Source organism: Convolutriloba macropyga, chromosome 8 (assembly GCF_964194025.1).
Source record: "Convolutriloba macropyga chromosome 8, txConMacr16.3, whole genome shotgun sequence".
Taxonomy (NCBI): domain Eukaryota; kingdom Metazoa; phylum Xenacoelomorpha; order Acoela; family Convolutidae; genus Convolutriloba; species Convolutriloba macropyga.
The window spans coordinates 41,223,136-41,239,636 of NC_134475.1; the positions used below are offsets into that span (position 1 = coordinate 41,223,136).

General features: G+C 37.2%; 1 protein-coding gene across 1 annotated transcript in view; it reads right to left on the reverse strand.

Moving 5' to 3' along the window:
• Positions 1-8,015: 8,015 nt before the first annotated feature.
• The window catches only part of LOC142344120 (calmodulin-like), a 123,584-nt gene continuing 115,098 nt past the window's right edge, over positions 8,016-16,501 (reverse strand). Inside the window, exon 4 of the mRNA XM_075395624.1 lies at positions 8,016-8,488. Coding sequence (XP_075251739.1) covers positions 8,362-8,488 — 127 coding nt within the window. The 3' untranslated portion in view covers positions 8,016-8,361. The remainder of the gene's footprint in view (positions 8,489-16,501) is intronic.

The window sequence follows — 16,501 nt, forward strand, 5'->3', positions numbered from 1 at the left end:
AAATTTTTAATCTCACTTGCCATGTTAAGTGCATATGGCCAATACTCTTTTTCTAAACCTGACTGCTCTAAAAGACATCTAGCTATTGGGGTGATTGTCCCCCAATTCCTCTCAACTTTTCCGTTTTCTTGTGGTGTATGCGGTGCCGAGAACTCAAGCCTAACGCCTTTTCGTCTACATAATTGTTTTATGTCATTTGACACATATTCCCCTGTACCGTCACAAACTAAGGTTCCTGGTTGTCCTATGTCCGCAAAGAACTGTTCAACTTTTTCAAAGGCCTCGTCCCTTGTCCTCAAAAAATATAGTCTCTGATATCTGCTAAAACTATCCACGAACCCTATTGCATATCTATGACCATCAACCGCTTCCGGTTGGATGGGCCCTAATATGTCGGTATGAACAATTTCTAAGACTTCACTTGCTCTTATTCCTGAGTCTCTTGGTACTGGAAGTTTCTTTGATTTATTTAGCTGACATATTTCACAGTTTGCTAAATCATGCTCGTTTACTTTTAGCCCCACTGCGTGATCTTTTAATTTGTATATGCCCTCAACATTGTTATGACCAAAACGCTTATGCCACAAACTAAGGGGATCTCCATTTGCTAAGTTTCACTGCTCGCCGTAATCAATGTTGTGCCAGATAAATAAACTATCCCTTTTCTCGAAAGGGAAAACTGTTCCGTTCTTAGTTCGTATCTCCAAAGTTCTACCAAATAAGACCTCGTTGCCTGTTGCTCTAAGTTTTGACACTGATACCAGATTCCTTGCGTTGTTCGGAGCAAGCAACGCATTACTTAACCTTATTTTTCGCTCTGAACCATTGGAATCCGAAACCTTAATTTCAACTGTTCCTTTCCCACTAATTGAACGTTTACTGCTGTTTGCATTAGTGATGGTACCAGAATTGTCCTTGTCTATATCTATGAATAAACCTTCGTCTTTAATCATATGACTCGTAGCACCTGAGTCCAAAACTAGCTCATTTGCAAGGTTGTTTTCCGACGTTTGAAAGAAGGAAAAGAATTCTTCTTCTTCTAAATTCTGCTCCTCAACTAAATTTTGCGAGCCTCTCTGATTGGTTCTCCTGCTTTGGCTTACAAACTTTTTCTCAGGTCTCTGTTGCTTTCTACAAAATTTAGCTATATGTCCGTGCTCACCACACTTAAAACATTTCATTTGAGAAGCTTTGGTTTGTTCAGGAATCGTTTTCTTAAACCTACATTCTTTTGCGATATGTCCCATTTTCTGGCAGTTGAAACATTTCCGTTCCTTATTAAAGAGTACGCTCTCTCTGTTTTTGTTTTTACATTTTCATTATCGAAGTTTATCAGGTCTCGTTTAATTTCCTCTAGAGTTTTCTCGTCTTTGCTGTACTTCACGAGTGTTGCGAAATTTTCATATTCCTTCGGAAGCCCTTTTAAAATTATTGACACAAACATTTTTTCACTGATTCCTTCATTCACTAGTGTTAAGTTGTATTGCATATCATCTGCTCTGGTGAGATAATCTACTATACTCTCACTTGAAGTCTTCCTAAGGCTTGTTAATTGTGCTATCAATTTATGTAGCTGAGGCCTCTCGAAATTTTTGAAGCGTTTACACAGTACATCCCAAGCTCTAGTGCCATCACCCTTATGTGGTCTAAGAAAAAGAACTGATGTTTTGTCTAAAGCCTGAACTAACTCGTACCACAATGTCTTCTTTTTCTCTTCTAATTCTTCCCTCCCTTTTTCTATAGCTTGCCTACGTTGCTCCTCCGAAGAATTATTTCTAACAGCTGGCACATAATCTAGATAGGTGGCTTCTCCACTAAGAACTTTACCAAGTTTTAAAGAGTGCATACGAGCCTCAAACTGTTCAGCAAAATACAAGAAATCATCCTCACGCCCGCTGAATACCAATCTTTCTAATTTTGAGCTCATTGTTAGGCCTGTCTTACTTTCGTTTTATTTCCGTTCGCCTCAAATTAGCTCTTTAGCTTTAATTGTTCCCTACTGAACCAAAGACTTATGATGCTCCAACTATGTCCTTTGTTTTTCTAAGCTAGTACTGCTCTAGGTAAATATTCTTTTGTAAAAAGGGTCTGGCTGTGAAAAAAAAATCTTGTTCGGACTTAGATCAAAACTGCTTTCCTTTCTACGCGTGTTTGAATCTGTTGCCTGTTGGTGGCTGTGTTATAGGGCGACGAAGCGGTGAGTCGTTATGTTTGTGTATCCAAAAAATGCTTTTTAGCACCAGGTTAGCACTTGTTGTAATATGGTAGCACTTGTTAGAAAAAAAACACTAAGCAAAAAGAGTTTGGTCGACTAAATTAATCTAGAAGTTGGTGTTCTGTTCGAGTTCTGTAGTATCCTTGACAAAATCGAAAGCAGGACATTGACATTGAGCCAGGGTTTTTCTGCCGCGATTAAGCACAATGAGGATGCCAACACCCTCCGAGGATAATTTACTCGAACCCTAATCCTAGTCCTAATTAAGAAATGTTTTACCACCAACTTTTGTATCTATCGACCAAACTTGTATCTTACAGAAGCACAGCACACACAACTGAAAATGAAACAGTTGTTTAAGCTGAGCTGTTCTCAGCTATACTAAGCAATCCTGGTTCCCCGACGGCTCTGTTATACAATTAAACCTCCGCGCTCCTTTTTGATCCCCCACAACAGCTCCACTCACTCTTGACTTCACAAGCAGAATCCACTGCTTAGCTACACACACTTAGCACTTCACGATTGAAGTCCCCCAACCATGTACACAAGCTATCGACTCAACAGATGAAGTCCCCCAACCAGCTTCACAAACTGCTCACTTCACAAGTGAAGTCCCCCAACCACTTACAAGAGCTTCCAACTCCACAATTGAAGTCCCCCAACCAGTCACACAAGCTTTCAACTCCACAACTGAAGTCCCCCAACCAGTTACAAAAGCTTCTTACTCTTGCTTCCTCTGGTCTCACTTGGCCACTTCTTGACTACAAGGCTTGTCTCTCCTTGTCTTCTCTGTCTTCCTCCCCCAGTGATCCAAGCGATCCTCTTATGTAGCAAAGAGGCGCAGCAACAACGCTATTTACGATGAGGGTTGATTACTTAACTTAGAAAAGCTCTGGGCCCATAACCTATCGGTTAATGGGAACGCAGAGACAAATCTTGTAATCGATTAGCTAAATTAGAAATAATGGTTGACAACTGTGGCGATTAACACAAAATTCAGTGCATATTTATTACCCCAAATTACCGCACTTTTACATTCATGGTGATCACCTTTAATTTATAACTTCCTTGACTTCTTATGACATCCCATCTTAACTAGCTATTTACTCTGATAATTTACTTCTCTAAAAGATCAAGGGTCATCATATCACACATAACAATATGAAAAGTTGGGGACAAATCTAGTATAATTAGCACGTGTTTGCTCCTTGTTGCATTCACTCAATTCATAAATAACCAAGATGTAAATCAGCACGTGGATGAGGTACGTATATCTTTCCATACTTTAAACATTTAACATTATACTTTCAACACATCGTAAAAAAGAACTCATTTCAATCATTTGGCAATTGAGGCATTGGTCAGTGAAAAGACTATGAACTGCCAAATTTGCCGTCTGACCATACTTTTTTACTAGCCATTGGCATTTTATACGGAGGTTTACCTCTGATTAGACCATATTCAATTCATTAATCAGTTATCGTACCAAGTAATGCCATTTTTATATTATCCATTACTAAACTGACTTGGTATCCGCAATACAAGATTCAATTTGCTATTTAATTAAAAGAATGACAAGTTTACTAGTTATTGTTAGTAAAGAAAATACTCCCAGCTTTTAATTTCGAAAAAGAGTGTAACAGTTTCAGAAAAAAGCGTTGTTGGAGATGTCCAGTCAAAATTTAACGTAACACATCGTTTTGACGAAGAAGGATTATTGCCGGTTCTCTTGGAAATTCTCAAGTGATCATCAAACTTCAGAGCTGTAGCAGAGATCTCCCAGGTCGAGGTGGCCAGACCGAAGTGACCCCTGATCAGACGAGTTTCGAGCGCACACATGTTCCCGGTGCGCTCGAATTACATGGTCTGGAAAAGGCTTCGAGCGCACTTTTGTCTGGACAATGGTCTGGAACTTGCCTGATCAGAGGCTACTTTGTTCTGGGACGGTCTGATCAGAGGTCACTTTGGTCTGGGACGGTCTGATCAGAGGCAGTTTCAAGCGCACACTAGTCTGATCAGAGGCCGATTCGAGCGCACACTAGTCTGACCAGAGACCAATTCGAGCGAAATTTTTTTCAATTTTTTTTTTGTTTTCTTACTGACTTTGGTTGTCTCGGGTAAGAGACAACAATAAAACAGCATTCTGATCGGAACTTCATCTGAGAATCTGATGGGTTTGATCAGAACCAAGGGGTCCAGCTGATAACAAATTCCGGTCCCCTCAAGAAAAGATTTTGAATCAGAGTAGATCAAGACGTTTTTATGCAGAGCTGTCTAAGTTCATTTTTTCAGTTAAAAGCTTAAAAAAATGGCATACTCACTAATTTTTTTGATCAATTTTTTTTCGATTTACTTTCATTAACAATACTTTCAGGATTGTTTTTTTTGTTAGTTGAATATAAGATTGATAAAATGATAGATGAAATGAATATATTATAACGATATTGAGAGATTTGTTCATGTTCAAAATCATTCTCTGATCATCTGGGACAATATTTCGAGCGCACTTCAGTCTGGACAATGGTCTGGAACTCGTCTGGACAATGGTCTGGAACTTGTCTGATCAGGGGTCACTTCGGTCTGGAACTCGTCTGATCAGAGGCGGCTTCGAGCGCACTTCGAGCGCACAATGATCTTCGTGCGCATACTCGTCTGATCAGAGGTCACTTCGGTCTGGGACGGTCTGATCAGAGGTCCCACTTGTCTGGGACGGTCTGATCAGAGGCGATTTTGAGCGCGACCTCACCCTGGGCTTCCTTTTTGTTAGGCTGATAAGGGTTAGACATATTGGCATGACAAATTGTGTCAAATAAAGTATTGACCATATTCAGGATTGCTAATCGATTTCGTTAACGCCCGCTTCAATGCATGCGCTTGCATAATATCAAATTTTATGGTATTCGTCCAACATGAATATATATGTTTATATATATATATATATATATATATATATATATATATATATATATATGACTATAAATACATATATATATTATAATATATATATATATATATTAATATATATAAATATATATATATATATATGAATATATATATATATATATATATATATATATATATATATATATATGTGTGTGTGTGTGTGTATCTATATATATATATATATTTGTGTAGCCGAAATGTTGTGACAAACTTGTTAAATAAATTAACAGAAATTAAAACATCAAGACGAGATGAGTCCTATCAGAACTAGTTGAGCAACCAATTCGGGAAAGAAGTAGGGGGGCAGCAATCATCTTGCGTAGTGTACTGGGCCAGAGATTGATTGCAATGGCTGCATCGTCTGGACGAACCTCTGGGTGCCAAAACTCATCCCTAAAAAACTTTTCCAGAATCCCCTTGCTATGTGGTTTCTGTGTTGTCCAGGAACTGGAAAAGAAACGCTGTTTTGCTGTTGAGGACCTGTCTTCAATAAAAAGGGGCTGACAGAATTGAGCAGTACGGGTGCAAGGAAAATGTGCGTTTTTTGTTGTGGATGAGGAGCCAAGTGATGATGTCTTTGCAAAGATGGTGAGTGTAGCTGAGAAGGCCGGTGTCGTAATCACTTCAATTGATGTTGGTACATCTCATCGCTTAACAAATTGAGATAAAGGCCCTAAGCCGATAATTATCAAGTTTGTTAGAAGTGATGCTAAACATCAATTCATGAAGTATAAAGGAATTTAAAAAACTAATTTCTTTGTTAATAATGACTCTACCCCCAATTCGTGCCAAGGTAACTAGTGATTTGAGGAAAAAGAATAATGTTGGTAACGTTCTTATTTTTATTGAGAAGATTTAGTGTTCATGTGGGACAATGAAAAGATTTTGTTCCAAATTCATAGCTAAGTCAGACTTCAAAAAAATTTTCTGTTTGAAACCTTAGGATATCTGACACATCAGTGCGCGCATTCAAGTTTCTCTTGTATGCTGAACTGTATTTGAAGCGCTGAGATGACATTGAGCGGAATCCGGGCCCTAAAGTTGAGTTCCAAAAATTTTCAAAGTGTCGCAGAAATATAGACAAAAAACAACCTTTGCTCATGTTAACTTTCAAAGAGTACCTAAAAAGCGTATGCAACTGAAGTCTTTTGTTAAATACATGGGGAAAAATGTGATTTTGAGCATATTAGAAAATTGTTTTACACCAGATGATAAAACGTCTTTATGGACAGTAGCTCCCAATACTCATGAACTATTTAAATGCCATAGAGGTGCGATAAACTCAAAACAGAAAGGAGTTAATGTAATTTTTTTGTACCCTCATAACTTGCTCCGAAAGAACGAAAGAATTTAAAGCTGTTTGAAAAATCAAAATGCGACTCGCTGAAGGTTGAAAGTCGGCGCAATTTTTCTAACAACTGCACGTCTAAACTGCTTTTCGAAAAAACATAGCCCTTCAAATTATATATGAATGAGTTCTTTAAGCCATTCTTGACTAATAAAGACAATTCATTTTGCGAACCTATTTCTATCATTCTATTAGGTAATTAAAACAAAGGCAAATAAGGTAACCTTATTCGTCGCAAAAAAGGATTCCGGACTCAGTAGTTCAAACCTACGGTCTACAATAGCTAGTCGAAAATTACATACGCGTGAATGTAAGAAAACGAACACTTACATTGATTACATTTTAACTGAAGACGTTGCCGAAGAAAACTGCTTTGTATTTGCCAGTCCTTTCAAAACCGATCCGCTGGTTCTGTATTGATTACCGGGGTAAGCGTTCAAAATTAAGCGAGCATCATCTTAAAAAGCTTCAATAGGAGAAAGTGTGATAAAATCATGCTTTGCAAATCTTTGTCAGATATGCCATTGTTCATTAAATTTGATTGTACACATGTCAACGATATGTTTAAATTGGAGGTTTGCTCCACCAGACTTGAGCTCTTGACCGAAACTTCTGTAGATTAATATTGAGTCTAGCGAAGATCAAGTACAAATTTCTTCACGGTCTCTACACCAGGTAAAATCTTTGTCAAACCATGGGCCGAGCAAAAGTTTTTTAATGAGACTGCATTTTTGCCACAAGAAATTTAGGTGCATTTTTGTTGCTCACTATAGCAATTAAAGTAGACAGCATATATGCTCCTTCCATCTTTGGCGATTATGAAGAGCTTTCAATCTGTCAGAAATGTGCATCGTTTTTGAGGAACCAGAAATTGAAAGCAACTAAAATATTTTCATCATGGCTAATGGGAAGAAGGCCAACACAATTAAACAATTAAACAATTAATGATCATTATAGTCCAGCTGTGATTACTGCTTTATCTTAATAATTGCGAAATTTCTAAGACACTTGGCACTTTTCTATTTTTGCTTTAAAATGAACTGCTGTGGTGCACTACTGCTTAGTTTTGCTCAACTACTGCTACAGTATTTGCAGCAGCAAACAAAAAATAAATATTTTTTCCAAATTTGCAGAACTCAGACTCATGAAAAGACGTTTGCTGAACCCATGAAAGGACCATGCTCGACGCAAAAAGCCTATGAAAAAACCATGCTTGACCCAAGGGCTCTACTAAAGGTTAGTGCTCGACTCATGAGAAGATCACGCTCGACAATAAATTCCTATGAAATGAATTTTGCTCGACCCATGAGAAGCCTTTTGCTGGAATTTAACTGAGAACCTCGGCTGTTTAATTTTGGTAAATATTGACCCCCTCCCCTCCCACTACACTAGTTGGGTCTTTCATAAATCTAGGTCTGGACTAGGGTTGCTTTACTCAATTGAAAATCTGTCTGGCCCGACTCCATATGCTGGTTTTTAATGCTTTCAATCCTCAGCCATAGAAAACAATACTTCAAAAACAATATTTTTGACTGTCTAATCAAACTTCAACCAGATTCAGAAATTTGTAAGTAACAGTAAATCGAGGCAAAATTTAAACGAATTGGTTTAGTTCAAAGTATGAGAAAATTTCTTAAGCTGAGTTTTGCTAAATTGCCTTTAAACTATATTAATAAGGCAAAGTTGTAATGCTAATTATGATGATTATTTTTGGGGGTAGTTTCAAAGGTAGCAATTCGGGACGTTTTCAAATTTGAGGAGGAGGGATTGAGTAGAAAGGCCGATAGTGGAAAGTGAGGTGGAAGGTGGATTTTGGAAAGTTTGAATAATGAGGCGGATACTGCAATTCCCCTCTTCATAGTGTCATCATTCTGAGGAATTCGTCGAAACTGATCCAGCCATCGCTGTTATTGTCTGCGTGCTGCCAAATGAGATCAACGTCTGCATCACTTAGATCCTCCCCAATGGACCTCAATCCAGACCTAAAAATGCATTATAATAACTAAAAACTTAACCCCAAACTTTGACCCAAAATTTTATTGGAACAGCATTACGGAATATATTGCTATATGTGCGATTTGTCACATTTAAGCATGCATTATGAAAGAAATGTCTGCGCAATATTGGTATAAAAGCAATAGATAGGTAATTAAAAGACACTTAAATGACTTTTAAACATAGCATTTAAATTAGATGACAATTGTAATAAAATCCAATATATTGGATTTTATTACAATTGTCATGTAATTTAAATGCTATGTTTAAAAGTCATTTAAGTGTCTTTTAATTACCTATCTATTGCTTTTATACCAATATTGCGCAGATACTTCTTTCATAATACATGCCAGCAACATTCTCTTGGCAATCATTGCCCAAAGGTGACAAAAATAAAAGCCAACACAGAGTTCATTTGAAAGCGCTCTCGACAATGCATCAAAATTATAGAAGGGATTTTGCTTACTAATACGAGTAAATATATTTGCCTAGAATTTGTGCCAAAGGATCAATAAAAAAGGAAATAACAACAGTAATAATAGGTCTCCAGTCTCTAGCAACTTGGTGCCTTTTTGAAATGTCAGTTGGATTCGTGAATATAACAGAAATATTTTTGAAAATTACATTTAAAAGATCTTCAAAGAAATTAATCGCGTACCCGGGTTATAGTAAATATTACTCCAGTTCTTAATCAGTGCCAAAGGTTATATTTTTGAACATATCACTCACTGTTTCAACATATTCTCATCAGGTTACTTTGACTATGACAAGAGTATCTCCAGACAAACGAAAGAAACGAGATGTACTCTAAAAGTGTTATGAGCCGCCTACAAGTCTGTAATTCCCTTAATATAATAATCTAAAAACAACCCGAGTGGACTGGGGATGGTTATCTTGTAAGATCTTGTAAGATTCTGTCAGAATCTTACAAGAGGATGCATCGTCTTACAAAATTTTCTGACAGATTCTTACAAGATAACCATTCGTCTTACAAAATTCTTACAAGATAGTTATTCGTCTTACAAGATTCTTACAAGATAAGCATTCGTCTTACAAAATTCTTATAAGATAAACATTCGTCTCATATGATTCTCACAAGATTAGCCGTTGTCTTGCAAGGATCGAAACACATAGAACTGAAATACACAAAGCATAAAAAAATGGAGAAGATGCACAAGACGAAAAAACATGTAATTTGTTCTAAACAGTGTAAAACTTGAAAGTGAAAAAAAATCTTTGAGTAATAAATTTACACGCAGCATTAAATGGAAAGTGCGGATATGGGTTTTTCTGCTCCTCCAAATTGAATGCAATGAGAAAAAGATGATTTAGAAACAAATAATTCTGCAATTTTTTATTCATGAGAGCATAAAAAGTAAGGGAAAACAATAATAATTTCTTATGGAATAAGTCAAAAGTGAAAGTTAAAAATTTTGTACTGATGCAGTAAAAATTATCTTGAAAAGCAGTTTTCAATCAAATTAATGAATAAAAATATCAGCCAAAAATACGCAACCAATTCTCAAAACTTCAATGCATTATATGAAGAAAATTGCGAATATAAGAACCAATGAGAATGCAGCTCAACCGGAACGAACTTGCAAGAATCTTACAAGATAACCATTCATCTTGTAAGATCTTACAAGATAACCATCTTTTGTAAGAATTTTGTCAGAACTTATAAGATAACCATCTTTTATAAGAATCTTGTAAGATCTTACAAGATAACCATCTTTTGTAAGAATTTTGTCAGAACTTATAAGATAACCATCTTTTATAAGAATCTTGTAAGATCTTACAAGATAACCATTCTCTCTCGTCCAGGGAATTTTTTTCAAGCAGGTTATGAGCCTTACTGTAACTAACAAATGCTATAGATGAAACACAAACCACTTGCTAGGTATCGGAAGGTCCTTCAAGTTGTAGTCGAATGACGCCAAGTGGGGGCAAAACATTATACGGGGACTAGAGTGTGCCTGAGCGTTTCTAATTATTTTTCCGTTATTAGATCATAAGAAAATTCATTTTTATGCAAAAAATTTTTATATTTGGTTTAGCTTATTAAATAGACCACAAATTTGCAAGGTTTAAACTGAGAAGAGTTATTGTTCGTCTCTTTGTACTTGGATCGACTGTGATTTTGTTCTACTGAAGATGATTCAGGTACTCTGTTTCAGTGTTGACTCTATCAGTTTTAGTGCATTTTTGCTGATGGCACCACTCACAAAGACGCAAAGAACATTTGGTTCCCATAAACTCTGTATGTTGTTAGAAACTACTTGCAGGTAAGAACAGAAATTTAGTTCAACAAGAGTCCGAAAAACTCGCATCCGAATTTTTATGTTTGTATTAAATTAGGTTCTTCAACCTATTTGAACGCCAAAGTATTTTAAATTTTTCTTTCTAGCTAATATAATACTTTAGTTGTTGCTTGATGCTGACAGATTATATCTACTAAATTTTCTGAAAAATCAATCTATTCTGTTACTTTGATTTGTTTATCGTTCAAATTTTCGATTGGTTGCCGAAGTCGTCTGGGTTCATTCTCGTGTTTGATATTAAAACATTCGACAAAAACATCTTTTTGTTCATGGTTATTTTCCTCTGCAACAAATTTCTCGTTTTGTCGAATTTTGTGTCCTCGAAATGCTTGCCCTGTTTATAGTTTTGATAAAAATGGCTTTCTTTTGACTATAAACATTCCTTTTTGTTGTTTATCTAGCTTTATTGGTATAAATGCTCTTTCTTTTTCATCATTAATTGTGTTGCTTTTCTTCACTAACGAGTTAATCGAATCTCTCAAAGCCCAAATCGCAGAATATATAATCGATCTGTCCTCTGAGAGAAGTGAGTTGGTTTTGAAATTTCCATTTAATTTCCTCAACAGCAGAATAATTCCAAGAGCGGACCAGTTTCTTGTAAAATGGTCAGATGAAGTTTCTGGTACTGCAGTGTAATCCCGTACCGAACCCCCAGAGCCCATCAGGCCTGATTCAGAGATTTTCCAGAGGCCAAGTCTTGGCAGAGAGATGCCAAGACTTGGGTAGCGAAGCCAAGACTTGAGACATCTCTGGGCAGAGAGAGGCCAAGACTTGGGTTTTTCTGGGCAGCGCAGACCCCAAGTCTTGGGTTTCTCTGAGCAGAGTTAAGGTTGACATCATGAGGATCCGGAGTTTTTATTTAATGAGGGCAACTTTTTTTTATAAATTTGGTGCCCAATTATACGTTTTCTGTCAAAAAAAACCATTTGCAGGTGAAATTTTGAACTTCACCCCAAGACTTGGGGCCTCTCTGGGCAGAGAAAATCCAAGTCTTGGGTTTCTCTGCCAAGTCTTAGAATCGGTTTCTTCTCTTCACGTTCACTGATATACGAAATATCCCCATGATAAAAGTAACAACTGAGTATTTGTTTCAAAATAGGACCCATGCTTTTGTATTAGGTCTCAAAAAAGATTAGCTGCAATCTGAAGTTCAAAAAAAAACGTTTGCGGTTTAACTGGATCAAATTACATTTTTAAACAATAAACAGTCCTTAAAACTTACACAGCTGATAAATAGATCCTAAAACTTAAGCCAAAAGTTATTAAGAAAGTAACGAAACGAAAAGATTAGTTTAATTCATTCGCGGTCGGTTAAATTAATTCTGTTCTAATTTCTGTAAAAAAATTTTTTTGAAACTTTGTCACCTTCAATAATTCAGCAAAGATATCCCACCATAGTATCCCTGCATATACGGGTTTGCTGAATTCGCATTGTAATGAGGAGTATCCCGATACATATTTGTATTTGGTTTTATGGAGTTGAGTGGGTCAATTTTTGCTCTGTAGGCGCCAAACCTCGAGTTTCGGCCATTTTCGGCTATTTCGGCGGTGACATAAAGTTGACTTTTCTTCTGTCAAGATTAAACATTATAGTGTTTTGGATTGCTCAGTTGATGAGGGGTATCACTAAATACAGATTGTACCATTTTCCTACAAGTTTTGATGGTTTACATTAGCGAAACTTGAAATTTGATAGCCAAAATAGGTCATTTGACCAAATGAATGGGTGAAGTGGTGTTTTTTGCAATTGAACAAGTTTTTGGGCGTGCATTTTGTGTTTTCTATACACTATTTAGGTTGTTGAAGCTAATTGTATCAAACAATGGGATTAATTCAACAATTTTTCTTTTTTCACGATTTCATCAAATTTCCGTGGATGTTGTTTTATGTCAAAACACACAAAACATCATAACCTTCATGGTGAGGTGGGAAATTTTTTCCCACCTCCCATGAAGGTTTTCCGTGACCCAGAACGTCGAAGTGGACCAGAACCACACACATGAATACGCCGGCAACTATGTTTCACGTTATTTTACGTCAGTTCCCGAGATTTTGGGCTTCACTTTTAGCCCAAAAAATGCGGTACAGAGCAGTATTTTGTTAATTTCTTCTAAAGTACTGAACCAAATTGAACGGGAGTGGTCGCTTTCTGTTGGCACTGAACCCCTCTTGCTTGCAGTGTTTGGTTGGTTTCTCAAATCGTTGTAATCAAAAAGTTATTAATGTTCAAATTTGAAATAGTTCGAATTTTCGGGTTTTTATGGGTGACCCAATTTTCGGTACAACAAAACACGCGATTTACCCAACAAGTGTTAGTGTTTTAGAATCCCCAGTTAGTGGGGAGTCTCCCCATATATATTTTATATGGTATTTTATGTAGTTGAGATTGTCAATTTTGGCTCTGAGTGGATTTGAAAAAAAGTCACCATTACAGGTGATATTGGTGTTCCCCAAAAATGCGTACCCCAAAATACCATAGTATCCCTGCATATACGGGTTTGCTGGATTTGTATTGTAGTGGGGAGTATCCCGATACATATTTGTATATAATTTATGGAGTTGAGTGGGTCAATTTTTGCTCTGTAGGCGCCAAACCTCGAGTTTCGGCCATTTTTGGCTATTTCGGCGGTGACATAAAGTTGACTTTTCTTCTGTCAAGATTAAACTTTATAGTGTTTTGGATTGCTCAGTTGATGAGGGGTATCACTAAATACAGATTGTACCATTTTCCTACAAGTTTTGATGGTTTACATTAGCGAAACTTGAAATTTGATAGCCAAAATAGGTCATTTGACCAAATGAATGGGTGAAGTGGTGTTTTTTGCATTTGAACAAGTTTTTGGGCGTGCATTTTGTGTTTTCTATACACTATTTAGGTTGTTGAAGCTAATTGTATCAAACAATGGGATTAATTCAACAATTTTTCTTTTTTCACGATTTCATCAAATTTCCGTGGATGTTGTTTTATGTCAAAACACACAAAACATCATAACCTTCATGGTGAGGTGGGAAATTTTTTCCCACCTCCCCATAGAGGTTTTCCGTGACCCAGAACGTCGAAGTGGACCAGAACCACACCCAAGAATACGCCGGCAACTATGTTTCACGTTATTTTACGTCAGTTCCCGAGATTTTGGGCTTCATGTTTAGCCCAAAAAATGCGGTACAGAGCAGTATTTTGTTAATTTCTTCTAAAGTACTGAACCAATTTGAACGGGAGTGGTCGCATTCTGTTGGCACTGAACCCCTCTTGCTTGCAGTGTTTGGTTGGTTTCTCAAATCGTTGTAATCAACAAGTTATTAATGTTCAAATTTGAAATAGTTCGAATTTTCGGGTTTTTATGGGTGACCCAATTTTCGGTACAACAAAACACGCAATTTACCCAACAACTGTTAGTGTTTTAGAATCCCCAGTTAGTGGGGAGTCTCCCCATATATATTTTATATGGTATTTTATGTAGTTGAGATTATCAATTTTGGCTCTGAGTGGATTTGAAAAAAGTCACCATTACAGGTGATATTGGTGTTCCCCAAAAATGCGTACCCCAAAATACCATAGTATCCCTGCATATACGGGTTTGCTGGATTTGTATTGTAGTGGGGAGTATCCCGATACATATTTGTATATAATTTATGGAGTTGAGTGGGTCAATTTTTGCTCTGTAGGCGCCAAACCTCGAGTTTCGGCCATTTTCGGCTATTTCGGCGGTGACATAAAGTTGACTTTTCTTCTGTCAAGATTAAACATTATAGTGTTTTGGATTGCTCAGTTGATGAGGGGTATCACTAAATACAGATTGTACCATTTTCCTACAAGTTTTGATGGTTTACATTAGCGAAACTTGAAATTTGATAGCCAAAATAGGTCATTTGACCAAATGAATGGGTGAAGTGGTGTTTTTTGCAATTGAACAAGTTTTTGGGCGTGCATTTTGTGTTTTCTATACACTATTTAGGTTGTTGAAGCTAATTGTATCAAACAATGGGATTAATTCAACAATTTTTCTTTTTTCACGATTTCATCAAATTTCCGTGGATGTTGTTTTATGTCAAAACACACAAAACATCATAACCTTCATGGTGAGGTGGGAAATTTTTTCCCACCTCACCATGAAGTTTTCCGTGACCCAGAACGTCGAAGTGGACCAGAACCACACCCAAGAATACGCCGGCAACTATGTTTCACGTTATTTTACGTCAGTTCCCGAGATTTTGGGCTTCACTTTTAGCCCAAAAAATGCGGTACAGAGCAGTATTTTGTTAATTTCTTCTAAAGTACTGAACCAAATTGAACGGGAGTGGTCGCATTCTGTTGGCACTGAACCCCTCTTGCTTGCAGTGTTTGGTTGGTTTCTCAAATCGTTGTAATCAAAAAGTTATTAATGTTCAAATTTGAAATAGTTCGAATTTTCGGGTTTTTATGGGTGAACCAATTTTCGGTACAACAAAACACTCGATTTACCCAACAAGTGTTAGTGTTTTAGAATCCCCATTTAGTGGGGAGTCTCCCCATATATATTTTATATGGTATTTTATGTAGTTGAGATTGTCAATTTTGGCTCTGAGTGGCGGTCACCTCGCTTTTTTGGTCATTTGGTACGGTACCTTATAATTGCTATAACTCCTCGAAGAATGTACCGATTGGGCTCATTTTTTAATATGATGCGTATCTCAAGCAGTGCTACAAACTGTACTAAGGGGGTTTATTTTTGTCCGGCCGTTTTAGAGAAATTGGCCAGTAAACTTGCCCTCGATTTTAGCCCCAGAAGCGGTTGACACCAGCGGTTGATAGCGGTTGACCATTGGTTGACACTTTGAACTGTGTTACAAAAATTAGTGTTTTGAACAGCGCGTGTTATGTAGATTCCGAATATGTATACTTTATATAGCGTTTTCCGAGGTTTAGGTGTTCAATTTTAGCTGTGAAGGTGGTGTAACCCTGTTACAGGGTTATTTGGTACGGTACCTTATTTTTGCTATAACTTCTTGAAAAATGCACCGATTGGGCTCATTTTTTGATATGATGCGTGTCTCAAGCTGTGCTACAATTGGTACTAAGGGCGTTTGTTTTTGTTCAGCCGTTTTTGAGAAATTGGCCAGGAAAGTTGACCCCAGTTCGACCTCCTGTGGAGAGAAACACCACCTTGAGTACGATATTAAACCTTGTTGTGGGTTCAATCCACGGTGAAATTTAGTGTGTTAGATTCCCCTGTTAGTGGGGAGTCTCCCCATATATATTTTACAGGTGGTTATAATGAGTGGTTATGTTATAGTACAGAAACAGGACCCGAAATCGGTCATTTTGGTCATTTGGTACGGTACCTTTATGTTGTAATATCTCCTTATAGAGTGAACCGATTTTTGATCTGTTTGTTGATTTGAGCTCAGCTTGAGCAATACTTGAATCCCTGTAAATGGCGTTTTGTTTCTTTCAGCCGTTTTTGAGAAATTGGCCTCGACACATACGGTCATTTGGACCTTTTAGTGACTGGTACGTTTCGCGTTTCTACATGTGAAATGTTGAAAATTAATGACTTTGACTGCACGAGTAGGCCCGTTGAACTCCATTTGTAATAGGGAAGCTCCCCATATATAGTTTGTATATGGTTTTCAGGGTTTCAGGGGGTCAATTTTGGGTCTGCAGATGACCCCCCCCCCCCCAACCCCCTGATTTCATGC